At 44.8% G+C, this 25824-nt stretch overlaps 1 protein-coding gene across 12 annotated transcripts in view; it reads left to right on the top strand.

Annotated features, from left to right (window-relative positions):
• The window catches only part of ccnd2a (cyclin D2, a), a 143340-nt gene extending 121986 nt beyond the window's left edge, over positions 1-21354 (top strand). For 9 of the 12 annotated variants that reach the window (XM_076082290.1, XM_076082291.1, XM_076082286.1 and 6 more), the window contains 5 exons: positions 3696-3903; positions 5286-5501; positions 8468-8627; positions 15614-15762; positions 21031-21354. In XM_076082290.1, coding sequence (XP_075938405.1) covers positions 3696-3903; positions 5286-5501; positions 8468-8627; positions 15614-15762; positions 21031-21213 — 916 coding nt within the window. In that variant the 3' untranslated portion in view covers positions 21214-21354. The remainder of the gene's footprint in view (positions 1-3695; positions 3904-5285; positions 5502-8467; positions 8628-15613; positions 15763-21030) is intronic. The other 3 variants (XM_076082294.1, XM_076082293.1, XM_076082292.1) reach the window with 1 other exon arrangement.
• The last annotated feature ends 4470 nt before the right edge of the window (positions 21355-25824 follow it).

Raw genomic sequence — 25824 nt, 5'->3', positions numbered from 1 at the left:
TCTTTTATTCACTTCTTTAACTCTTATTTTCTGTCAAAATAACGCAGACAAAATCCACATGTAGGGGTTAATAATTATGTATGTATTAATAAAATATAATTTCGGAGATTTTCTGGAATCATCTGCCACTAAAACAAATCATGAAGGCAGATTCTTTCAGGGTTTCCAGGAAATAGCAGCGTTTGATAAAGCTGCCAGGAAGAGGGCTTGACTCCCCTCCTCTCTGATTGATTCGATTCAACTTTTATTAGAGAAAATACCGTTTCAAAACACCAAACTGTATAAAATGATTTGACCCAAATGATATTTCTTGCAGTGTGCATTAACTTTTCAAACTTCAGTTTTGTATTGACTGCTCCCCTCCTGGTGTATAGATGAATGTTTTGTGTCATAACGTGTAATGTTTCTAAACTGTTGCGTGTGTTCCGATTTTATTCTGATATGGAAATTGAATGCTTCCGGGGACACAATGCGCTGCATGCTGCCTGAGATCTCCCTCAGAGGAGCCGCTGGCGTCACTGTTCTGCTGCAGGAGCTGCCGAAAAAAAACAAAAAACTTTTTGACAAATGTGTTAATACATGTGTCTCCATGAGTTATTTTATCAGAATACTTCATACATGGGAATGAACGTTGTATAACATTCTTTTCGAAAAGTTCTTTGATTATATTATCAGCCTTATTTCGATATTTCACTGGATGAAAAAACACAATCAAACTGTGAATTTACTGTTAAGCTGACATTTAACTCATCGATGATTTTACCTTTTTAGAAGGAAGCAATATTTTAGGATTGAGAAGATCCAGGTGGACATTTTGCAGCGCCATGCTGCCGATGGTGATGTTAAATGGACCTGCTGCATATTATCAGTGATTTTCTTTTTTAACATTAAATTACTGGCTTGCTTGCGTCAAAGCAAACGTGACCATTCCTGACATCAGCCTGTGGTGAAATGCTGGAAATGATGACTCTGAGATGCGTAATTGCGCAGTTTGGTGAGCTGGAGCAAGGCAGCTGCTGGTGCTGGATGTGGAGGAGGATTTGGAGCACCTGCCTCTCCACCTCAGCACCCTGTTAAGCTTCTTTGAACTCTGACGCAGTCGGTTTAACCAGAAATAAAAACCTCTCTTAGTTTCGATTAATTCCAAATTATTTTTTTTATCTCATCTTCTGCATCAAATTAGAAACACGATCATGTAAAGTGTATACTCGTCAAGGGAGGATTTCAAGTTGTGGTGCTTGAATGAACTGGATAAACTGCCAATTTTGAAAAATGAATTTTATCAGTTGCACAGTGTACAAATACCTTTTCCCACGGAAGGTCTCTGCCATTAAAGATGCAATCACTTCGATTTTTCCTTTCCTGCGTAATTCGAGTTTTTATTAATTTTCTTGAATCATTTTGTGAAGTGATTGCATTCTTCATTGTTTCAAAATGCACACTCTTGTTTCTGGATATGTCATAGACTACCCAGGATGCACTGCAGAGGAGATGTGTCACTCCAGTAACGAAGTTTATTTTTTCGCCGATTTTAAAACGCTAAAACTAATAATATAAAGACTAAGTCGCAGCCTCTTTTCCTGTGGTACCACTCAAGACACTGTTGCGCGTGCTTCAGCAGCAGCGACATCCTTTATTTGGGTGAGACTGATAGCTGACCACAGCAGTCGAGAGAGAGAGAGAGCGAGAGAGAGCGAGAGAGAGAGAGAGAGAGAGAGAGTGAGCGAGAGAGAGAGAGAGAGAGAGAAGGGTAAAGAAGAAGTCTGCCCAGTAACAATCACACAGCCTCGGTCGAGCGCTGAGGAACTATTGGCTATGCAAATAGACACACAGGGAGGAGGAAACAACTTAGACTGGAAAAAAAAACTTTAAAGAGACATTTCCCCCACTTTTCTCACAAGCGTTGCTATATAGCCAACAAGCTTCGGATGGAAATTAACAACTCTAAAGCTCTGAGGACTTACAGTCCCCAGTCTTGTCCTGATGCACTGAAGTCTCGTTTCATTCAAGGCTCGCTCTTTGAAGTTGACTAAGAATAGGAGGGGGATTAACATATTTACCCATGCAGATTCCCTTTGTGACTGTATGCCAGGCTAAATCATTTGGCAGTCATTTTTTAATTATCCACTCAATGACTTACACTCTCAGCTTCGATTCCACCTGCTTGTTTTTCCATAAATTATTGAGGAAGTCTGAATAATAAAAAAAAAAAAGTGATTTATAGCAGGAATTGTTAAGTTGGTTGATAATATTTGGGTTGAGCAAAGTCAAGGGTCTTTGGTCCATGCAGGGGACAAAGGTCTTTGTGTTATCTTTAACAGAAAACTGAAAAAAAAAGAACGCTGCATCACATTTCCTAGAAAGCCATCTCATGAACCACAAGCAGTTTGTGGCTGCAATGAATTAAATAGTTCATAGCACCATGTGTGTGAGAGTGTGAGAGTGTGTGTGAGAGTGTGTGAGAGTGTGTGTGTGTGTGTGTGTGTGTGTGTGTGTGTGTGTGTGTGTGTGTGTGTGTGTGTGTGTGTGTGAGAGAGTGTGTGTCTGTGTGTGTGTGTGTGTGTGTGTGTGTGTGTGTGTGTGTGTGTGTGTGTGAGAGTGTGTCTGTGTGTGTGTGTGTGTGTGTGTGTGTGTGTGTGTGTGTGCGTGCGTGTGCGTGCCTGTGAGAGTGAGTGGGCGGGTGGTTCTATCCTGTGCGCGTGTCCGTGCGCGAGCACACGCCGCTGTAAATGAACACGCTGTGTTTGTGGCCACATAGATACATACATGCTCCACGCTGGGGTTCACTGAGTCCGTTTGAAAAAGCTGCCTGACACGTTCAGAAGATAGCATCATTACTAAGTCACTTTTGGGAGTTTTTTCTTTCTTTCTAATCTAAACTGTTATGCTAATGGGGTCCCTTGTTGCACTTAAAATAAGTAGCCTATAAAGTTGGTGTCTTGAAGGCTTTCTTATCCTGAAAATGTGGGTAATAATAATGCAACACTTGGTATAGCATTCCCTCGTGTATCATGTTAAGTGACACCGCCGTTATTCTCTCCATTCTGTAGTTATCATCACAAGAAAATCAAGCACCAACATAAAGAAATGCATCCATTTAAACGCAGAGAAGCATGTATTTTACCAGAACGCACCATGTTCTAATGAAACACCCATCAGTCACACACTTTAATGTATCCACAGAATTTATAGAATTAGTTTAGCCTAAAACAGTCGGTAAACGTGAAGAAATCTGGATAAAGTCGAGTTTAGTAGAAATATTTATTCTGCACCCTTCACTGTATAGTGTTGGGGATCTACTTTTGGGAAAATGTCAACTTTTATATACATGTTTAATGAAACACGTTAGCTGAAAGATGTCGTGCCTGCCAGAGAAGAAGAAAGAGGGACAGGGGTGTGCAGCGTGTTGCTTCTGGTCTATGCAGAGGTAATGAAGTGAATTGCGTCAGTGGCGCATACAGCGTAGGCTTGAAATGCGCCTGATCTGGCCAGGCGGATGAAAGTAGAGGCGCACTGTGGGGAGAGAGGAAAAAGTTCTCAACAAGGAGAGGCAGGACTACTCTTACGGAGCTCCTGCAGTCTCACTTTTTTATGCCTCTAAAAGACGTTCCCTGCTATCCTTTTGCATTTTTGCTCTGCAACGCCGCTTATACGCTTCCGTGAGAGAAATACTACTTTTTTTTTTCCGACTTAAGTGAAAGCACCAGCACCATGGAGCTGCTCTGCCTCGAAATGGACACCATCCGAGCTCGTCCCGATCCGAACCTCCTGTGCGATGACAGAGTCCTGCAGAGCTTGTTGACCCTCGAGGAGAGATTTCTACCCCAATATTCCTATTTCAAAGGCGTCCAGAAAGATATTCAGCCGTTTATGAGGAGGATGGTCGCTACTTGGATGTTGGAGGTATACCGAAACACCGAGTGCCGACAAGTCTTATTTCCGTGCTCGACTTTAAAGCCTCTTGATTTGTTTTGTTACTGCTGTTTGCAATTGTCGGACAGTAGATACGACTTATATCTCTCGTTCCCGACTGCTTATTCCTCGTATTAACCAAATGTGTCGCTTTCTGTCATTATTTTATTACCGTTTTTTTTAAAGTACGGTCGCGAAGACGTTGCTCGTGAAACTTCGAGCTGTGCTTTCTGTGACACCAGAGGATTTCTTTGATGTGCCTCGCGTGTTGTCTGTACGAGCTGCCCGTTGATTCTTTAATGTTATTATTTTAGATAGCCGGATTATTTCCATGCACACGTATGCACTCCCCAATGCAGTGCTGCCCTGTTGTGTTCTATCGCCATGTTGGTTTTTTACAGGAGCGCTCGTGCTTTTAAGAGGACTTTACAGTGTCATAAACGCAATAACAGCGACTCAAACCCGTCGGCAATGACAGAGGATGGTCTTTTGTGTGCACTGAGTATAGAAGTGATCTCAAAAAGCGTTGTAAACATTTTTTGCATCTATTCGAAATGTCGGAAGGGGCGAGGGCCTTATCTGTCCTTTGGGTCTTCCCCCCGACGCATTGCCTCACTCTGGAATTATGTTCGGTTTTTGACACTATGTCGAATATATTTGGCCAACATCCATCTATAAACAATCTCGAGCCTTTGGGCTTTATTTCCATGTAAATATTGTCAGGATCCGACGCACTGGAGATTTTTAATTAATTTTTGAAATATATATATCGGGTCGCCGGTGACGCACATCAGACCAACCTCTTGCTCCTTGTCTTTTATTTTGTCGTTTTATTCGAATTTATCGCGCATGGATTTCGAAATATATTGTCGGGTATGATACAGAAGACCCGTCTGAACATTATGATGTGAAGTAAATCGGTCTGGATAATTTATCTATATTTTTAATTATTTTATGAAAATATGACGAATGAAAAAAAGAAAGTGGGTTTCCGTGTGCTGCGCTGTCGGGGTGTTTTTTTTGCCTCAACCGATTGTGACTTGAATTCATTTCTTAGTGAACTACAGGAATGCGACTCTATTGACAGTATGTGTCTGAGACTTATTTCCCTTTTTTTGTAAAATAATCTATTCCGAATTAATTTATGATGTCGCAACCGATTAGGGCTGGGCGCAAATTCTTGGCCGGGCCCCAACTATGTGTGTCATTGAATTTATATGTGCTCTTTATGTGATTAGACTTTTGTTTCGTTTTCTCATAAAAGTTTTATATACATTTTAAAGTGCTGGAAAATGAAGTCTGGTCTCATGCAGGGCGGGTTACTGATTCCAAACGCTCAACATTGCTGCATTGTCTGCTGTCTCGTTCTTCAGGTTTGTGAGGAGGAGAAGTGCGAGGAAGAAGTTTTTCCCTTGGCCATGAACTACTTAGACAGATTTTTAGCAGTGGTACCCACCAAAAAGTGCAACCTGCAGCTGCTGGGAGCAGTGTGCATGTTTCTTGCATCCAAATTGAAAGAGACTCGTCCATTAACTGCAGAGAAGCTTTGCATCTACACAGATAACTCCATCAGACCACAAGAGCTGCTGGTAAGCAACAGTTGGTTCAACACTTTTCACAAAATTCACTGTTGCACCTCACCTGTCATCATCATCAGCTGAGCCAGATTTGATGATATATGTTTTCTGAGTTTGTTTTTGAAAAGGGGGGTTATTAATGTGTTATAAGGCATTCATTCACTCAAAATGTATTGGTTTTATTAATTTCACTTAAAACATCACATACTAAACTGCAGGGGTGTTCTCATTTCACTGATTCTGTTGTTCAGCGCCATCATCAGAAGGTGCACGAAAAGCGAAAGCCTCACAGTGAGTTGTTCCACAATGACTCTCTTCACTGTATGAGACCCTCTGGGCTTTACAGTATCCGTCGTGTCTGTGCAGTGGTCTCCATCGCCATCTAGTGGCAGATATTTGCACAGAGCAACGAGGTCAGCTTGAACTTCAGCCAAAGTTCTGACTCTGTTCCTGTCAGCCAGAGAGGGAGAGACACAGAGAAATACAAGTTTGCCTTTTACAGTTCAGCTTGCATCCAAAAATAACCGTTGATGCAAGCATTTCTGACATTATGTCATGCTGCACTATTTTCGACTCTCACACTCACAGTGATGCATTTAAGTGGTGATGCAGGTGTGCCGTTCCTCTGCGTGATATATTTGACGAGGCGTCTTTGGCCTGATGGTACCATGAACTGCCCTCACCAATTAATTGACTCAGTTTCACATCAGATAAGTGTTTCCCCACCGCTCTGTGGTGCTACATAAACATTCCTCGGTAAACAACAGCCAATCCCACCCATGTTGTGAAAGAGGCCGCATATTATGATCCAGACGTGGCTGGTGGTTGTAGGCCTGCCTCGCTGCCTGGCTGGCGGCTCTTCACGCCGAGCCGATTGCTGCAGTATACTCAAGTTCCTGACGAGCTGCTGTTGGTTTTGTCGGTTTCTAATAATTTTGCGGAATGTATTTCTGCCTGGGAATATTGTGTCCGACTTATGTTACGTACTGTAGTTGTACCGAATGTGTATTAAAGTGAGAAAGTGCTGCGCCGATAGACAGGGTGGACTTATATGTAAAACAGTATGTCGTGCTGCACTTTACAGGAAAACATCCTACCTTCATGTTCAGTGTGAAGACCAAGCCCTCCGTCCCTGAACTGGTTTGCTGGGGCCTCTTCTCAGTGTTTCTGTATAAGGCAGTATTTTGGCTGACACGCAGATACAGGAAACAGAGATCAGCTGCTCGGGGCATGTGATCGTTTTTTTTTTTTTTTTTATGTCCTTGTCTTTGGTAACAATTTCTTGTAAAGAGAACCGCAATGTTACAAAGATGGTGTGACCAGAGGAAGGCAGTAGCAGAAGGAAGTGGGTGCCTGCATGCCTGCCACTCCTGTCAGTATAGAGCCTGTGTTGCAAGGTTCGTCATATAGCCCTCGCTGTAGGCCTGAACCTCGCTTGCTGGCACTGATGGGAAAAAGGCTTTTGAGAGCATGGAGGCAGCCATGTTGCAAACATTAGAGCCCAAGCAATCAACAGACCACTGTTGGGCTATGATTTGCATATGATCAAATAAGTGAATCTTTGAAATAGTGGTTACACACCTCCAAGCAAGCAGAGGAAGATACCTTTAACCTTTAAGTCCGTGGTGCTTTTAAATGCTCACTTCCTCCCACATGAGAAACTGTGGGTATAAACAAAATCTCTGTTGTTGATGTTTTTTAAAACCCCTTTCCTCCCCTCTATACATGTCCATGGCATCACGGAGCTCAGGAAACATGACACGGCTGAAAAATGTCACTTTGATTAGAAAGTTGCAGCTGGTAGCATACAGGGTCAGTGGCCAGCCATGTTGAGTTGTCTCATGACTGAGTCCATGTGCTCTCTCTCTGTCTCTCTCACTGAAAGGGAAAATGAAGAGCATCCGAAGTCCCCGGTCACAAGGCTGCAGTCCAGAACCAAACCACGAAATTTCTTCCCAAATTAGTCACCACCTCTTCCGTTAATCACCTCCTCCTTAAGGAAGTGAAAGTAGCGATTCACCCTGAGAGAAGAGAACACCACGCCTATTGTCCCTCCACATTTTGCCAAGAGAGCTAAGTTAAAAAGAACTTGTGAAGTACAGAGAAGTTGATTCTCTTGGGTCTGATGACACAGAAAAGGTGTTGAGTAACGTGTGATTCAAAGCTGTTCACTTCAAATGCTGCCCAAGGTTTTTGTTTCCTGTGAAGTCTTTAACGATACGTGGCACTTAGCATTGTTTATATGAAGAATAGTGTACGCTGAAAGGGTGAATTTATTAATAAGTACAAAAGGGCTCCAACAGAATTGGCAGAAAAATGCAATAGTGAAAAATAATTGCATTTCCTGTGGATACAATGTATGTTTTTATAGTTTAAATGATGAATGGAATGGCAAAAGATTAAATAATGAAACACTGGTTAACTTTATAACATAACACAGATTTATTCCTGGTGCTGCTTAACAAGTACAGCCTTCCTATCCATTTTTACTCTGCAATCACACACACGTATACGCACACACACACACACACACACACACACACACACACACACACACACACACACACACACAGTAGAACCTCTGGTGGGCCTCTTTAGGAAAGTCCCCAGATGCCAGACAGACAGACGGGGAGGGAGACAGTGTTGTGAGGTCACCTGAGTTGGTGGCTCTGCTGGTGTTTCTCTGTCCCAGCAGAGACTAACGTAATAACAATAATGCTTAACCTCCACACATACTAATGTAAGGGGCCTTCAGAGGCACAGCCGCTCACTTTAGGCAGCAGTGTAGCGGCTGTGACTGCAGTAAAGTGCAGTATAAACTGTTACAGTATATTCAATATGTTGTTGTACACTGCGTCACTTAATCTTTCTCATTTTCGGTTATCCCTCCTTGCTCTCTATTCCCTCCGTCTCTCTCTCTCTCTCTCTCTCTCTCTCTCACTCTCTCTGTGTCTCCATCTCGCTCGCTCTTTCTCCAGGAATGGGAACTGGTGGTGTTGGGGAAATTGAAGTGGAACTTGGCAGCAGTGACACCGAACGACTTCATTGAGCACATTGTGAGGAGGCTGCCACTGCCCGAGGATAAGCTGGCACTTATACGCAAACATGTCCAAACCTTCATCGCCCTCTGTGCCACAGGTAGGACACAACAGGAGCTCACACGTTCAGTGTCCTGTGTTATTAACAGCTGTTTGTCCAAACCAATTGTGCTGTTTCATAGCAAAAAAAAACGATCCTAAAGATGACCATGCGGAGTGCGACATCATCTCGATAGCACATCTTTTTCTTATTTCTTTTTTGGTGTTGCAAGTGCCACTGATCGTGGATAAGCTGCCAAGACAAACCAAGCAGTAATGACTCGCATCAACATACTTTCTCGTGTTGTCGTATCAAAGCCTTCTTCTCTCGATAACATGCGGCAACAGCTCTGTTCAGAGGTGTGCCGCGGGCCAGTCCCGGCCCGCCGTGACTTAAGTGAGATGCATTACCTCCGATGGGAAAATATTCTGCCTTAAGAAAAGCATGTGTCATGGAAGACATTTCAGCGTTAGACTCTTAGGTCTGACGTCCATCATTTGTCTTCTCCCAGGCTGTGTATGTGGTCATGTTTTAGAAGCGTATCAGTGGCTTCCAGAGCATCCAGTAACACTTCAAAGCAGATTAAGCCCGGTTGAGGGGGCATTCCCATGTCGCACAGGGTCGAGAAGAGGAATGGACAGGCAGGCAGGCCATTGTCTTTCTGCTCTTGAGGTGAATTGTTCTCTCGAGATCAAACATCCAGCGAGTCGTGGGAGGGACAGGGAGCCTTTAACATGATCTGAAGAGACGGAGAAGATGCAGGAGGGAACAGGGGAGTTAGGGAAAGCCAGAGGAGTGTATTGTTTTCGCATAGCCAATTCTAAGGCATGTCATGTTTTCATATCTCTTTCCCCTGCCACCTTCTTTCCCTGTTTCTCTCCCCCCCCCTAACTTCTCACGGCTCCCCGCCCTACAGCTGGAGGACATGATAGCTTTCCCATGTTGAGATTCACTATAGGGCAGGTTTCTCTTGTTTGCGTCACCATCTAACGCAACATTCAACGCTGCAAACAAGGCATGACTAGAGATAGGAAACTGGCACGTTTACTTGTCTTAGACAGGGATTTATGTCTTACATTAATGTGGAAAATTGCAAAATACACTCACAATAAGGCTGTTTGGCTCTCCTTTGTTATTCACTTTCTGGGTGACCCCCACCACCAGCAGCAGCAGCTTCCTTTTCTGCAGGCCTCATACAGGAATGCTAACTACACCCCCTCATGGGAAACTGCTCCTTGTGCTGACATCATTCAGAGGAGTGTGTGTCTAGTTCGATGAATATACAAGGGAGGTGACGGGTATTTGCGATATAAAATGATGGAATCACCGGAACTGATGTGTATTGGATCATGATAGGGTAAGAAAGAGTTTGCAACAAACGTTTTGAAGAAGAAATGCCTGTTTCCTCTCGCGTCTCCCTTTCCTTCACTCTTTCCTATACTACCTCTTCCTCTCCCGGTCTCACCCCACATTTCTCTCACCCCTTTTTTTGTGCCAGCGGATTAATGACTGGAATGACAGCGCGTCGGTGATCGGACCTATTCCCAAAGCAACATTGTGAAAGACTCAGCATGCACTTTGTCCTTAATTGCTTCAATGAGGCAGTGGAAATAAATTTCACGAGCCTCGTGGAGTCGTCCTCCTGACATTGTGTTTTAGGAGAGAGACTTTCTGGAGATAGCTCCAGATTAGCAGCAGGCCATTTATCTGTGCATGCTCTCCTCAGACCTGTGTCCAGGCCAACACAGAGTAAGGGCAAGACAGAGAAAGAGAGAGCGCAAAGTGAGTCAATTTTTGGTGGATCTGAAGATCTCTAGGAATTCAAAACCCCATTTGTGAAACGTTCCCAGCTGTAACTCTTTGAGTTATCGGGTGAGAATCCTCCTTGGAGACATCTTCTGAGCGTAGCTGAGAAGGTGAAGACGCGGCAGAAGGAGGAGATCTCTCAGGAGGATTTACATTTGCAAGACAGTTGACAACGGGTCACCTGTGGCCTTCCTATTTCATACAGTCTCAATCAACCCACCACCCACCACTACTCCCACCACTGCTGCCCCTCTACTGAAAAAGAAAACATGCATAAAACCGCGGCTCTCTGTTTTCAAGGGAACAAGAGAGGGAAGAGGAGAAGTGGAGAATAAGGCCTCTCATTCCTAATGGCTCCTCTCTTTTGATGAAACAGTTCCGTTCGGGCCACTCGGTGGGATTTTGTCAGGTGGCGCAGGCTGGCTCTGTATTAATTAATAACATTGGCTGGTCCATTCAGGACTATGCAAATGGCTCAGGAGCTCAGCTAGAGGCTGGTAGAAAGGAGACAAAAGGCTCGGTCCTTACATTTCATATGCAGAGCCATGCGAGGGTCAGCGCTGCGGGGCCACTTGATAGGAAACACCAGCGTTTCCCTCAGGCAGGCCGCCGGATAATAGCCCAGAAACAAGCTCATTAAGGGAGATTACGAACCTCCATTCCTACACACAGACACCAAGCACTCCGAGCTTCCTCTTCTATTCTTATTCAATTGAGGTAAAGTGGGAGAATGGACGGGGTGCATGGGGCAGACAGATGCACCCCAACCTGTCTGCTGCGGTTATTGAGCTCCCGTCTTCTTGCCATATTGGCAGGGATTATGGTCTATTTTTTTTTTTTCATGCCCGACTCCAATAGCCCTCTCTGTAATGCAATGCATGGAATGGTGACAATAGTTATAGAAGTTGATCAAAAGAAAATTCTGGATCAGGGCCAACACTGCTGTCCAAGAGAGAGTCGATTGTCCTGGAGGACACAATGACGATTTTGCTACAAGTTGGGATGTAAATAACATCATTTATGTCAGAATAGTATTTGATTACTTCTTGGTTGTTGTTGTTTTTTTGTGGAAGTGTCTTTGGACTGCATGAAGTAACTTTATGATTATTAACTGGTTAGTTTCCCTGAGACAAATAATGATAATAATTCACTGGCAAAGAAACTGCAAATGTCAACTAATGGAGTGTACAGAGTATATAAACCCTGCACTTTACACACATCTTCAAACTCTGGAGGCTTCTTGTCTGAACAGGAAGAGGTAAACGTGAACACTTTTATGCAACAGTGACGAGTCGAATACTCTAAGATGATTCATAAGTTCTCTTTTCATTTTAGCTGTTAGGACTCACGTGTCCAGAGGCTGCATGCTTCCTGTAGCTGCCTCTCCAAGTGGCTGCCACACGCTAGAATCCCCTCTCGGACTCAGCTCCGCATTCTAGAGGGGAATGATTCATCTCAGATGTGGTCAATGAAATGGTCTTTACTGGTGTTTGTTTACACACAGCCTCCTTCATGTTTGATGACTCAGAACCCTAACAAATTAGCCACGTCCTCCAACAAATTAACATCTCTCTGCACGCTCCGCTGATGTGAGGAATTGTGTCCGGTCCGGTCGCATCGTCATCCCATGGAGCAGGAAGAAGCTTCCGGACAGTATGCTCCCAAAAATGTGACCCACAGAGTGAATCATGGAGTGGCATGTCCTGACCCCCCCCCCCCCACTGGTGTAATCAGCACCACACTGTAAATACTGTGGCAAGCTGAGTCACACCAGAAACACAAAGAAAGATATTTTTTCTTCGGAGGCTGCAATCATCCCACCAGTAAGGTTTAGAAATCAAAATGTTTTTGAGCTTACATGTTTTCCTTGGAGGTCACGGTAACCACAAAGACTAATATTTGTGATCTGAAGTAAAGTAAATGTTAGTGGCAGCTAGTTTGACCTGAACATTTATGTCATGACATCAGAGTCTTTCTCTTCCAACTTTTTTTTTTTGATAAGAGGGTTTTTTTCCAAATCATATCAGCTACAGAGAGAGAGAGAGTTTTTCAATATTTCCACCTTTTGATCTGATCCGTATCGGTATGCTCCTCATCGCTGACGCTACCACCGCCTCAAGGCTGCAGCTGTGACAGTGGAGATGATGGTGTAAGGCTGACGAAAGCTGTCACGGGGTAAAACAATCAAGGAGGAATTCTGTTTTCTGGGCAAATGAGTGGAAATCACAGTTTGACTCAGACTCTCCCAACTTTTGTTTTCTGTTTGACTTCTGAGTGACAGTCTGGAAGAAGAGCGAATGGAATATGACAGCTAGTTGAATTGATTTGTGTTGTTTCTTGATCAGAGATTTCTCCCCTAGTTACACGTGGAAGAACTCCTCAAGCCCAGTTGTGAAGTTGTTGCTGTTTTTGTGCATCTCCAAGAGCTCCACTATAGTTGTACCGTTCGAGAAGCTTTGAATACCAGGCTGTGTTGCATTAGCGGTGAAAGACACCGTCATGCCAATCCCAAAATGATGTTTGTTTTTGGCCTTAATCAGTCAACAGGCTCAGGGTCCTCGTAATGCTACTCCTTTAATAAACAAGGGCAATGAGCGCTACATGTATAGAATACAAGACCCTGATTTATAGCCATGGAAAGAGAGGAGAGGGTGAGAAGGAGAGGGTTTTTTTCTTTCTTCTTTTGGCTGGTGTTCAACTTTCCAACTTTAATTAATTTACAAGTTTAATGTGCATACTGTGCATTGCAGCCACCCAAGAGGAGTGGGCCATGTAGGGCAGCAGACTGTGTGACCAGAAGCCCGAGGATGAAGTTTCAGGGGGGGGGGGGGGGATAGGAACATGGAGGAATGGAGATGAGGGGGCACATGGAGGAGAAAGGGCCATTGAGGGGGTGAGAGGCGTGCAGGCCAGGCCAGCCAGCCGCTGCTCACAGGGAGCTTTCCATCGCAGGCGTCCCCACTCAGCTACATACACTGTTTATCCTCAACATGAATATCAATGAGGGCCTCCTAAAATACGGCCATTCTTCCCCCCACATGCAGCAGCCACCAGGCCGGAGTGTCAGCCTGCATCGGCTGCACGCGCGCGTCCTTGTTCTGCTACAGACCTGTCTTGTCTTGAGTGCGAAAAATCAGCTTGCTGCCCACTGTCCGCCACTCAGCTCTCCCACAAACCAACGTTTGTGGTGTGTGTGTGTGTGTGTGTGTGTGTGTGTGTGTGTGTGTGTGTGTGTGTGTGTGTGTGTGTGTGTGTGTGTGTGTGTGTGTGTGTGTGTGTGTGTGTGTGTGTGTGTGTGTGTGTGTGTGTGTGTGTGTGTGTGTGTGTGTGTGTGTGTGCGTCTGCGTCTGCGTCTGCATCTGCATCTTAAAGCATGCAGGCATCAGTGCATTGTTTCTTGTCTGTGTCTCTTAGGTGTCTGCCTCCTCGCCTGTCAGTCCGCTCTCACTACACACGTACAGTAAATCCGTGTATGCCTTTGTCTCCTTACCCCTCTATAGAAAGTTGTGCTCTTACAGCAGTGATGTAATGCTGAGGGGCTTTGTGTGTTCTTTCCTCTTGGCTCGAGGTAGCCTTTAATAAATCGCCCCTTGGCAGAGGCCCAGCGGCTAACACAGGGGTGTATAATAAGTTCATTTATTTGTCAACACTGAGCCCACAAGATGAGAAAGCGCCTGGCTGTGCATGTTAAAAAGGCAGTGAGGGGCTGCCTTTACAGCTATCAAAGGGCCTACCTCTTTGATTCCAGATTTTTTTTTAAAAAGAAGAAGGAAGAAAAATCTCCTTCATGGCCATCGCACACAGTTTGCTTTGCAATTGAATATGGCAATATGTTAATGTGCAGGCTGTTTCTATGCCCCCACTGCCCACTCCTCTAGCCCATAGGTGGCCAAGGAACAGAGGAATACTTGTGGGGGGGTAGATGGGAGGCAGGAGGTGAGGGTCGCTGGAGGGCGACTCTTTTCTTCTTCCAAAACCTCACAAGAGTCTGGACACAGACTTAAGAGTGATGTGCATCGGAGTCGTCTCCCCCCCCCCCTCATCCTCTCCCACCGAGCCCACCAACTTCCCTTCTTTTCTCCTTGTTGCCTTGTCGCCATTCCGTCCATCCCTCCTCCTTCATCTTCCTCCCCCCCCCCCCCCCCCCCCCCCCCCCCCCCGTCGACCCCCTGTCCCCCGTGTCTCTCAATTGGGTGAAATGAGGTGATGACTCTGGACAATGGAGTCACACTCTTCTGCCTTCCCTCTCGCAGGCCCGCCACTCTATTAATATGCTAAGAGATAGGAGGGCCGCCAATGCAAACCGCTGCCTGTTGTAGCAACAAAGACTGAGGCATGTGTGCCATTCACTGGCCCCGTCTAAGCAGGCCATGTGTTGTCCAAAAAGAAAGGTAGAAGTTGAGCAAGACATAAAGAGAGAATAGAGAGAGGAGCGTGTGTGTGTGTGTGTGTGTGCGTGTGCGTGTGCGTGTGTGTGTGTGTGTGTGTGTGTGTGTGTGTGTGCGTCTCTGTTTGTGAAGAGAAAAACTTTCTCTCTCACTGTCTGTCTGTCTCCCCTGCTCCCTCTCCCTGTATGCCAGTTGCCTTGCCTTTTCGGGCTTCTGGCCCGTTCACAAGCTGTCTCATTTGCATTATGAATGACAGTGAGGGGAGCTAACAAGGTTATTGGTCTTTGAGACGCACGCCTGTGACCACACGTGGAAAAAGGACCTACAGCAGTGAGCATTGGCAGAGGCACTGAGCCTCTTTATTCCCCCCTTTCCAAGCGCTATGGGGCTTTTTTTCAGCGAGCACACGATTTACTCAGGAGATGGAAGAAAAGGGGCCGGGCTGGGGAAAGGGGGGACTGGGGCGGGGAGCGGGTGAGGGTGGTTGCTTTTCAGCTCCTTTACAAGCCAAGTGAACCCTCATTATCCAGGCCCCCTGGTCATTAGTGAGCGCTGCGTTCAGACCCGGTGCAATAGAGGGATTATTTATTCGCTGACTGCTAGATTACCAAATCATATTGTCTCTTGGAGGGATGTATGTGTACATTATTTGTGGAGCAAATTAATTGAAAAGTGAAATTTACAAACTGCACCAGGTGAATAAAGAATCCAGTGTAAATTAACCGTTTTTGTCATTTGCTGATCTAAAGATTTTAGCTCCTCGCTTAATGTAACAATAAATACCTCTTTGTATCATTACCAAAACTAATAGTGCTGGAGATTTAACTCAATTGGTATTTCTTCCGCTAACAGATTTCGGATTCGCCATGTATCCTCCCTCCATGATTGCCACAGGAAGTGTGGGGGCAGCGATCTGCGGCCTACAGCTGGATTCAGCTGACCAGTCACAGTGGGGCGACAGTCTGACAGACCTGCTGGCCAAAATCACAAACACAGAAGTGGTGAGTTTCTTTTGTACTTCTCTGTCACATCCAGAACACTCATTTCAGCTTAACTAACTCTAACCTAACTCTACGATTCAAAGCTGAATTCACATTAACTCCTCTTATTTCTGCGAAAAACACACAGTTTTACATTATGTTACTGTTAGCAAGCAAATTCTGTTTTATTCTACCAGACTTGCAGTTCCTCTGAGGGAAAATATCTATGTTATTCATGTCAAAGGTTAGGAAATGCCGCATGTCTGTTGAAGTTGTGTGTTTGCAACAGACAGAAGTTGGAATGGCTTCTTCGCTGGCATTTAGCTTTCCACAAACCCATTTGGGGCTTTTTTTGTGCCAATATTTGTCATGAGAAGTGAAAAATGAGCATCAAACTAAGACCAACAATGTCTTCATTCAAAGAAATCTTGAACTGCATCAGTTTATATTACGCAGTCTTTTCTGGCATACACTTGACTGGACTTACAGGTAGCATGTGGCACATTTCTTTTCCTCTCCATCAGTCCGGTCAGGCTCCTCAGGGCCCCCCTCATATAAAGAATCCTCTAAATCAAGCCAGGTTGAGAGCATATACAGTATGCTCTGTCGCTGACAGGAATGCTGGCCGGGCCGTTGTGTGGCTGTCTGGGTACAGTGAATGTTGCGGTGGTGGGTGAGTTGAGTCCAAACACAGGCAGGGCCTCCACTGACTCTGAGATGCCTGGCTTTCATCACACAGATGGGAGAGGACGTCAGCTTGCTATAGCTTACTGTAAGGGTGAGTAGGTGGGAAAATCTACAGAGGGAAAGATGAGTGAGACTGGGAGGTGATGTGTTAAGTTATTCTTTATTAGTCTGTTTGGGGAAATAAGTCTTCTCTCTATTCAGGAGCAGTGGGCAGCCATAGCACAGTGCCTGGAGACCAGCACCAGGTCTGAGCCCACTGCCGTGGCAGGAGCACACTCCTAATACCGACCACTGTGAAAAGGGCTTTTAGTTAGTTATTATTTAAACGTGAACATTTTGAGACCATGTGTGCTCACTGCACAGGGAGCAGATCAAAGGGCAGTGACACTGAATCCCAGGCCTCAGCCCTGTTACGTTTAATTCTCTCCCAAAAAGGAGGAAAAGTTGGAGGAGGAGGTGGAAGAAAGCTGTTGAAGTGTGAAAAGGACACTGGGGGTGGAAAAGAAGGGGGAGGGGGGGGGGGGGTTGGGGGGGGGCTCCCTCGCGACAATCAGCCCTCTCTCGCCTCCTCCTATGGTCCATAATGCAGCACTGCTGGATAGCATGGCTCCCTCTGGTGCGAGTTGTGTGAAGTCTCGCTCAGCAGCTAGAGGGAAAAACAAATAGCTGACCTCAGCAGCACAGGGCCTCAGTGTGTTTAGGCTGCAAGGTCTCAGACTTGAGGGAATTAAGTCGCTCTGTGTCTCTATGATCAACTCCTCACATTCCTGGATTCAGACAAGCCATGGCTCGCAGTAAACAGAAGGCAAAGCAAAGGGCACCCTTGCTAATTCAACTTATATGAGAGGCTTTAGTATAAGCTGCTAAGAAGCCAGCCAACAATTAACACGTAGAGTGTCTTTCATTTACATCAGACATGTGTACAGTTATGCATTCACACACAGAAAGAGAGGAAATGGAGAGCAGTGACTGTGTCCTTTTAACGTTTAACTTACCTTCTTTTCTCAAAAGCTCAACCACTATATTCGTCAATTCAATCCCCAAGGGTCACCTCAACCTCAGTTTTGACTGCGGTCATCAGGGAGCTGGTTTGAACCTGAGTCTAAATGTGTACACTTCGCATACTGTATTTGGTTTTGGCAGGCAGTGTAGAGGGTAGAACAGAGTAGCACAACCAGCCGGCCGAAGGGCCAGGCAAAATATGAAGGCAAAAGCAAGTTTCGCCAACCTCTGCAGCTGCTGCTGCCAACAGTATCACGGCCGTCACCGCTCCCCTGGCACCCCGCTGGCATCTGTGGTATCCAGAAGCTGTGGTTTTCCAGTGGAAATGTGATAGGGCCAAGTCACCATCTTAGGATGGCTGGAAGAATGTGTGTAGCCTCACACACACACACACACCTGGTGTGGCCAAGAGGGGGCTCCCTGGTAGGGACAGCAGACGGGGGGCTGTGTGAGCCAAGTCATAATGTGCTGAGAAAAGAAATGTGAAATTTGTGAGAACGTGGTGAGTTTACAGTGGGAGGCTGATCAGTTGTGACTCCCTTAAACTGCACAGGTCAGCTGTAGTGTCAGTACGAAATACACGCTGCTACAACACAACATTTTGACAAATGGTTAGTACACAAAGGCCTGTAGAGCTTCTCTTTATTACTGAATGATAAAGCAGGAAATAGAGGTTTGAGAAGTGCAAGGGTTCAAGACCACTTCCTAGATTTTGCTGTTTTTGGGTCAATTTCTCTCAGTGTCTCATTCATCTTTTTCTTTTCAGCGAGACACAGACACCAGAAACACATTTTCCCATTCCTCCATCCCTTCGGTTTTCATTCCTTTTTTTTAAATGACTCCGGTCTCCATCGTGGCCTAAATATCACTGCGATGGTCTCGCACAAGTTGGGTGATGGATGGATGTGAAATTGAAATGTGATTTTTTTTCTGGGGGAGGAATTCAACAGCAGTGTGATGGAGCCAGAATGCTTGCAACAAAGATGCATTTATTAAGAAGGATTATCTCCATTAACGCAGCCCGTGGCGTGCAAGCTGAAGAAAGAGAAAGGTCACATTTTCCTTTTAGTAACTTGAGGAAATTCAAGTCATGCGGTGACTCCTTACTTCCGGTGTCAGCCTCCGGATATTTTGTTTTAGGATTCCCTGAGATTAGTAGTGTGTGTGTCTGCCCTGTGTGTTTGTCTCAGCTGTCTGACCACCAAGTCCTCCCAGAGTAGCTAAACACTGTCTTGTGCGGTACAGTCAGCAGTTAAAACACATTCCATGGCTTCACACATTTCTTCCTTTTTGGTTTTGTGTGTCTGCACGACTTCCCCTCTCTACCGCCAGTGTCACAAAGGCCGCCCAGGGATAATGCGCGTGCCTTGATTAGTCAGGAAGACAGATTGTTGCAGTTTAATGTATGTTTGAGGTGGGGCAGATGGAGGCCGTAACGACAAGGGAGGATCTGAGGTTGGTTATGTTTTTTTTCCAGGGTTGAGGCTGCAAAATAAGACGCTTCAGTGTAGCGCTACCACCCATGGCCAACTTATTCGGTGCTGTTGGCCCCCACAGTATCCAAATACCCAGAGCTTCACTGAAAACAGAATTGGTGTTTTCAGTAGTCACACATTGAAGTCATTAAAGTCTTTCGAATGAAGCCCATGGGGCTTGGCATGGGATCGGAGAATGTCTTTTAAGAAGTGAAGGCGTGCATTCTTGCGGTAAGACACAGGCAGTTCCTTTATATGTTCGTTCGCTTTACTTAATTCTCTCAGAGGAATTGAGATTTTGTGAGCCACTGGGCACATGTTGGTGGGAAGATTTTGTGTGTGCTAGTCGTGCACGCGCCCATGTTAGCAGCCGACCTCTGGAGGAGATTAAGGGACAGACGCCGGTCGGGTTTTCCTCCACGTCAGACCCACTGCTCCCCAGCCCAGATCAGTCCAACCTCCTCAACGTCAAATCATTCTTCATGGTTTGTGACCCCAAAAAACTCTCTCGAGCTAATCATCTGGAGAACTCAAAACAAAAGAGTCGTCAAGACGGGAATTACCTCATGCAAACTTCAGCAGAACCCCTCTGGGCTCAGAGCCATTTTATCAATGATTGTGTAATTGTATAGATTTCAAAGTCTTCTTGTAAAGACATTCACATCACCAGTCTTGAAAGTTGGGTTAGACATAAAAATAAAACTCATGTAGTTTCCCTCCGACAACACGGTGCATGCCTCGCACCGTTATGTGTCATGCTGCTCGACCTTTGACACTCTGTGACCTTTTTGCCACTCACCCGTGTGCGGCTCCCAAAGAGCAATTCAGATGTGAGTGAGGCCTCTGTTCTCATTTCATCAAGGCCCCAGCGGCACCAGAAGCTGTAACCCAGGCTCAAACTGTGGCCCATCAGGTTTTAATTAGGCTCTAAACGTCTGAAGAATGTTTCCTCGCTCCACAAGCGGTACACTCTCACCCATCCCTCCGGCCATGGGGCGCCCTCAGTCATGTTTCGCACAGACGCCTGGTGCTTTAAGGCAGGGGGGGGTTACTCGTGAGTAGAGCTGAAAAGCAGGCAACTCAGCTTCAGCTGTGTTCTGGTATTTTGCCACCAGGGAGCGGTGTTAAGTCGGACAGGAGAACTTTCATATCCGTTTGCTCTGTTGCAGCCGCCTGCTCTTACTGAATATATTTTTGTCATCGCAGTTCCTCACTCAAAAACATTTTGACCTTTCTCTGACGCTCTAGCTAACAACTCATTTAGCACCGCTCTCCCCTTTACTCCCCCTCCCCAGTGAGTTGCTCCCTCTCCATGCGCTGCGCTGTCCCCTCTGTCAACCCTCCATCAGGGAAGGATATGAGGGCTCAGTGCTGTTGAGAGGCTCCTCTCCCAGGTGGATTCTCAGATTGCTGCCGCAGCCTTTGATGGTGAAAGGCGAGCCGACCAGGTTCTCAGATGGATCCCCTGCAGGCAGGCAGGCCCACAAGACTGGCTCTCGTTAAAAAAGCACCACCTTTGTGTTCCCACAGGAGGTGGATGTAATTAACATAGCTTTAGTACTACCTGTGTTTCCAGCTGCCGTTGTCAAGGCTACTCCTGTTTGGGTTTTTGCGTGTGTTTGGGAATGGCGGAGGTGGTGGGATGGGAGAGGCAGTGGTGTGTGCGTGCTAATGCACATGTGTGTCCATGCACGAGTGCACAACCCTGGTGGGCTGATGTAATGCTTGAGTCTGGTCCGTGTCTGTGCTCAACCTTGGTAGTAGCCGGAGCAGCAATAAAGTCGATAGTCATTTAAAACCTCCTGGCCCCTCTGCCGCCACGCCAGGGGTCCCTGTTGTCATGCACTGACTTACGTTAGATGATATAGTGATCAACCGTGGCACTATATCTGTTGATTCAGGCTGAACTGCTTGATAAGAGGCAAACTGAACAACCTTCCAGTTGCATTAAATAATCCTCTATTATGTTGAAAATGCCACTTGAACATTGAAGAAAATGAAATTGACTTGATTTGGAAATGAGAGAAAATTCCTGCCCCCCTGGTAGCAGTTTAAAATGTGTGTGTATATATATATATATATATATATATTTACAGCTTGTCCTCCCTCTCTTGTTGCACTGCAGGACGTTCTCAAAGAGTGCCAGGAGCAGATTGAGCGTGTGTTGGTGAGCAGCCTGCGTGAGGGGCGGCAGCAGCAACAGCAGCAGCAGCAGCAGCAGCAGACGCAGAGAGGCCCCAGCGGGAAAGGCCTGGACGAGCTGGATCAATCCTCCACCCCAACAGACGTCCGTGATGTCAACTTGTGAACCACCAGAGGGCGATATTGCACAGGATTTACAAAAAAAAAAAGCATCATGAAAAAACCCCTCAATTTTCTTAAATGCAGAAAAAAAGAACAAAAGAACAAAAATGTTAAAAACACAAGCCCTTTAAAAGAAAAAGAACAATGCTTGCTAGTTTTTTTTTTTTTTTGTTTGTTTTTTTTTTGTGTAGATTTTCTGTTCTTCAAGTCAAAAACACCTGCCCACGAAATAGATTTTCTATGATGTTCTAGTCCAAAAGCAACAAATTTGATACAAGATGAAGCTCTGTGGTGAACTTGGATATACAGAAGGGAAAGCCAATCATATTTGCATTCTGCCTTTGATTGTATAGTATGATCTTTAAGTTATATTTTAACCATGGTAGAAGTTGTGGAAACCATTCAAAAAAATTACATGGGATCCCGGTGGGGCTTACGTTTTTTTTTCTCTGTTTTGTTTTACATGAGTATTATCACTATAACATTCGTGGCTGGTGTAAGAGGCGACACAAGCTCCTCGATCATCAGAAGGTCCGCATGAGAGAGACAGAAGAAGCCGTGAGAACGTTATGCTAAAAGTCGATGGGTCCCAATCCCATGGAAGAGACGGGATCATAATAATTATTAGTAGTATTAGTAATTATTATTATTGATAATATTATTGGATATATTTTGGAACTGCGTAGTAGAGATCAATAAGCTCCTCTTGTCAGGCTGCTTGTGTGTCCGTTTGTGGGTGCAGTGTGCAAGCATGTGTGTGTGTTTATATGTGAGTATGCCAGATTTTCATGCATGCGTGCGTGTATGTGTGGTGTGAATGCTACATGTGAACCTGTATCTATATTAGCAGTGTGCATTCTATGGCGTGAGGCACTTGAGCAAAGTCAAGTCACAGACTTACAGTACTAAGTCAAAAGGCTACGGAGCAAGAGGAGGCTACACATACGTTGTCCATCAGTATAACAGGGCATCTATGCTAATATCACTGCCTTCATGCATTAACAATGTGTCGTGGTTCATTGTTGGCCAACAATGAACTCGTGTGTGAGACAGATTACGATTTAGCGAAGGAGGATATGGGCGAAGGGACTTTCACTTAGAGCCCCTTATCTTTCTAAGAGCATTTTTCCTGAGGCGTTACACCTCAGACTCAGAGGTCATGTGAGGTGTTTGTTTATTACTGCCATTCTGTTAATGATACAGATACTTCTTTCTTTTCACGTTGTTACGATATGGTGTTTCCTTAGAAGTGAAAGGCTGCTTTGAGTCTGGACAAGAGTTGTAATGACCTCCCACGAGTGTGCAGTGTGTGTATTGCACATGTGAAAAAGCAGGAGAGGACGATGTCTTGGAAAAAAAAAAAAGTAATGCGATGCTTTTGAAAGTCTGGAGAACATTGGACTCCTCTGTATTTATTAGCAGGGAGGGAACCGGGTGTGGCGTGGAAAGAATTAGAAAGAGTTTGCAACTAAGTGTTGAACTGTGGGAGGCACATGGTTGCACAACACAGGGTGGTAGGACAGAAAGGATTTTGGTGGTGCAAGAGCATGCTGCAGTGTGGAGGATTTACAGCCAGTGGCCGGAAGATGATAATGAACAAAAGATGCCCGAAGGCCGCACAATAAAACTTTGATACCTGCATATTAGGCTGGAATCAGCATTCATTTCTCACAGTGGATGTCTACAATGACACAGCTAAGTGAACAAAAAACGTTCTGGGTTTGGAGATTAATAAATGAGGAACGAAGATGCTGCCAGACCATGTGTGGATGAACTTTCATGGAGGGGGAGGGAGGCGGGTGGGGGGGGGGGGGGGGGGGGGGGTTAGAGGAGTACAAGATGATGATTTACTGTCAATGCATCTGGAGTCCCACATAGGGTTGTTTAAGCTCCCCTATATGATTTCAATGGCAAAGCACTTTGAGAACATGCTCCCCAGGAGATAAGTAAATGAAATGTGTCGGGTCGTGATTGGAGGTGAATGGATGTTTCTCTTTTTTTAGCCTTTTCTTTGGTTTACTTTGTAGGGCTGGTTTCCCAATTGTCAGACATACCCTTGTCAAGCAAGAGTCAAAAATGAAAAAGGCTTTCCACAACTTGCGACGAGAGGACATTCCGATCGAAAAAAAAAAAACATTCCTATTTGAAGCAAAGTGCAAGTCGGTGGAGAGTCTGATCGTTCAGAGAATTTGAACAAATAGAAAAACGCCAACATGATTTGGAAAATGCCTACACGCAGACTTCACTGATCCACGGGTTCTGTTTGATTTTATTTTACTTTGTCAAGAAATTAAATATTTGTTTCTACTTGAATTTTTCTTCATATTTATCTGCATCACAGCCACAGACAGACACACAGGGCAGCAATGAGCTACAAGAGAAGGTGGTCGTAACATCTAATATTTGCACATGTTCTTCAGAGGGCCATGAGGTTTGCATTTGTAAGACAGCAGAGCCTTTGTTCGAAACCACCTCAACTGATGTGTGTTTCAGTGGTTGGTCAGTTTTCTATGGTGCTGGCTTGTGTATTTCAGGCCGATTGTCTGTCAGTGAACACATCTGTCCCCTGTGAGCTTTGCTGCTTCAAATCATTGGCAAGGGGGTTCATCAGCCAAACAGACACCAGCACAAAACAAGAGACAGACTTTTTTTTGCTTTATTTTGTTTTAATGGGACACGAGGCTTTGCCACAGAAAGGTGTCTTTGACTTAATGCTTGAGTTTTTTTCTTGACGGTATGTGACTTTGCTGAGTGTATGTCCGTCAAACTGAAGATAAATGTGGGGATCACGTGTTTAAGTAAAACTGGGCAATTTAATGACATACTTGCCAAAACATCCCTGTTTGAATATTTGATATAACCTCTTCATTTTGCCTCTGTTTGCCTGATGTTAGCTCTCTCCTGAACGTAATAGTTGTGATTTTCTTTCCTGCAAATTATTGTTGCATGTGTTGTATATTGAGACCATCTTTTCGATTTGTGTTTGATATATTTTATGGGGTGACCAGACCCACAAAAGGGGTTTTCTAAGATTTAGAGATACTGTATTCCAAAGTGAAGAGAGGACAGAGGAGGAGGTGTGAAGACATCAAGAAAAAAAGTGTCAATATTTTTATTGAGTTATTGTTGTCTTTTTGCGCTGCTAAAAGCTATGAATTTGTGTCATTTATACAAAAAAATAACATTACCTAGTTGTGATGTGTCACTTGAGTGTGCTGCTATTTTATAAACGTGTATTATAATATAATTATTTTACTGCTTAAGAGATACATTCAGAAAAAAAGAAGTAGATGGTGATAGAAGAACATGAAATGACTATTCGACTGGAAATGTTCTTTGTACAGTTTGCTTAGATAGCATGTGTCCTTTCCCCCTTTTATCTATTTTGCTCTCCTTCAGTCACATTCTGCATCAGTGGTATTTTCGATACCTCAGGATTACTGGACAAAATAAAACACAAACAAATCCTTTACCGATACCTCTGCAGTTAGGTAGCCTGGAACGGAGGAGAAAAAGTACAACGGGGGTGGGGAGGGGGGCGAGCAATGACAAATTAGCATTTTTGTGGATGATTCCCACTGTTTTAGTGGAGAAACTACTTCCTCAGTGAGACGGGAAACAGGAAATATGCAACGTTTCCACTTGGACTTAACCTATTGGGGGGGGCGGGCGCAGCAACATTTCTTGGGGGATGTTTCGTTCGTAGATAGTTCAAGCATGTTCATTTCAGTTCATCTTGGTGCTACATCTGACTTGTTGTGTGCGAGATAGGGAAAACAGCATTCCTATGATGGCCAAAGTACAGTTCTTGCTTTATACAACCACAATCACTCTGAATGTCAGTAAACATGGATTATGTATGTAAGAAAGATACGTTTTGGTCTGAAATATATGTGTGCGCACCATTGTAACTGCCACATAATTATGGTTTGAGCTACACCTGTTATGTGTAACCATAAATACTCTGATATCTGGAAGTTTCAATGGTGCAGATTTCCCTTCTAGCTGCCCCGCCTCCACTATAACTCATATCATGTACCTCAAATGTCTGTTGCACAACCTCTGTTCAATAAACTTCTGCTTTAAAGGGTGTGACACCACATCAGCTCACTATTTCCCACGCCTGTGCTCCTTTTAACCGGTGTGTCTAATTGTTTCAGGATCAATAGACTAGCTTGTGTGTGTGAGTCAGCAGTGATACAGCAGAGCAAAGTTCAGCTGCACTTAATCATTTGAAAGCTACACAAAGCAGCGATGACGAGACATGGGACAATGAGTTCCCTTGGCCAGAGTATAAGGAAGACCAGTTATAAACACTCCCTGCAAATGTGTACACACAGGAAAAAATGGGATGTATTGATATTTCAGCTCAGTCCAATACATCTGCCTGCCACCAAAAGTTAAGGAAATGTACCAGTAAGATGTGAAGGGAGTTTATGTACAACTTCATTTATAGACAACTTCATAGTACATAGTCAGTGCAAAAAACAAGGCAGGCTGTTAGCTTCCTGCTGCACCCCTCATTCATTGGGGCACATTACAGCCGAATGCATGGTTTTGGTATTATGGTGACCCATGTATTACTGTACGTAGCAGTGAGATTGAAGGATGGTTA

Source organism: Anarhichas minor, unplaced genomic scaffold (assembly GCF_050575085.1).
Source record: "Anarhichas minor isolate MPS153535 unplaced genomic scaffold, ASM5057508v1 ptg000090l, whole genome shotgun sequence".
NCBI lineage: Eukaryota > Metazoa > Chordata > Actinopteri > Perciformes > Anarhichadidae > Anarhichas > Anarhichas minor.
Note: the sequence above shows the minus strand (reverse complement) of the source record. Positions and strands in the feature narration are given on the sequence as shown.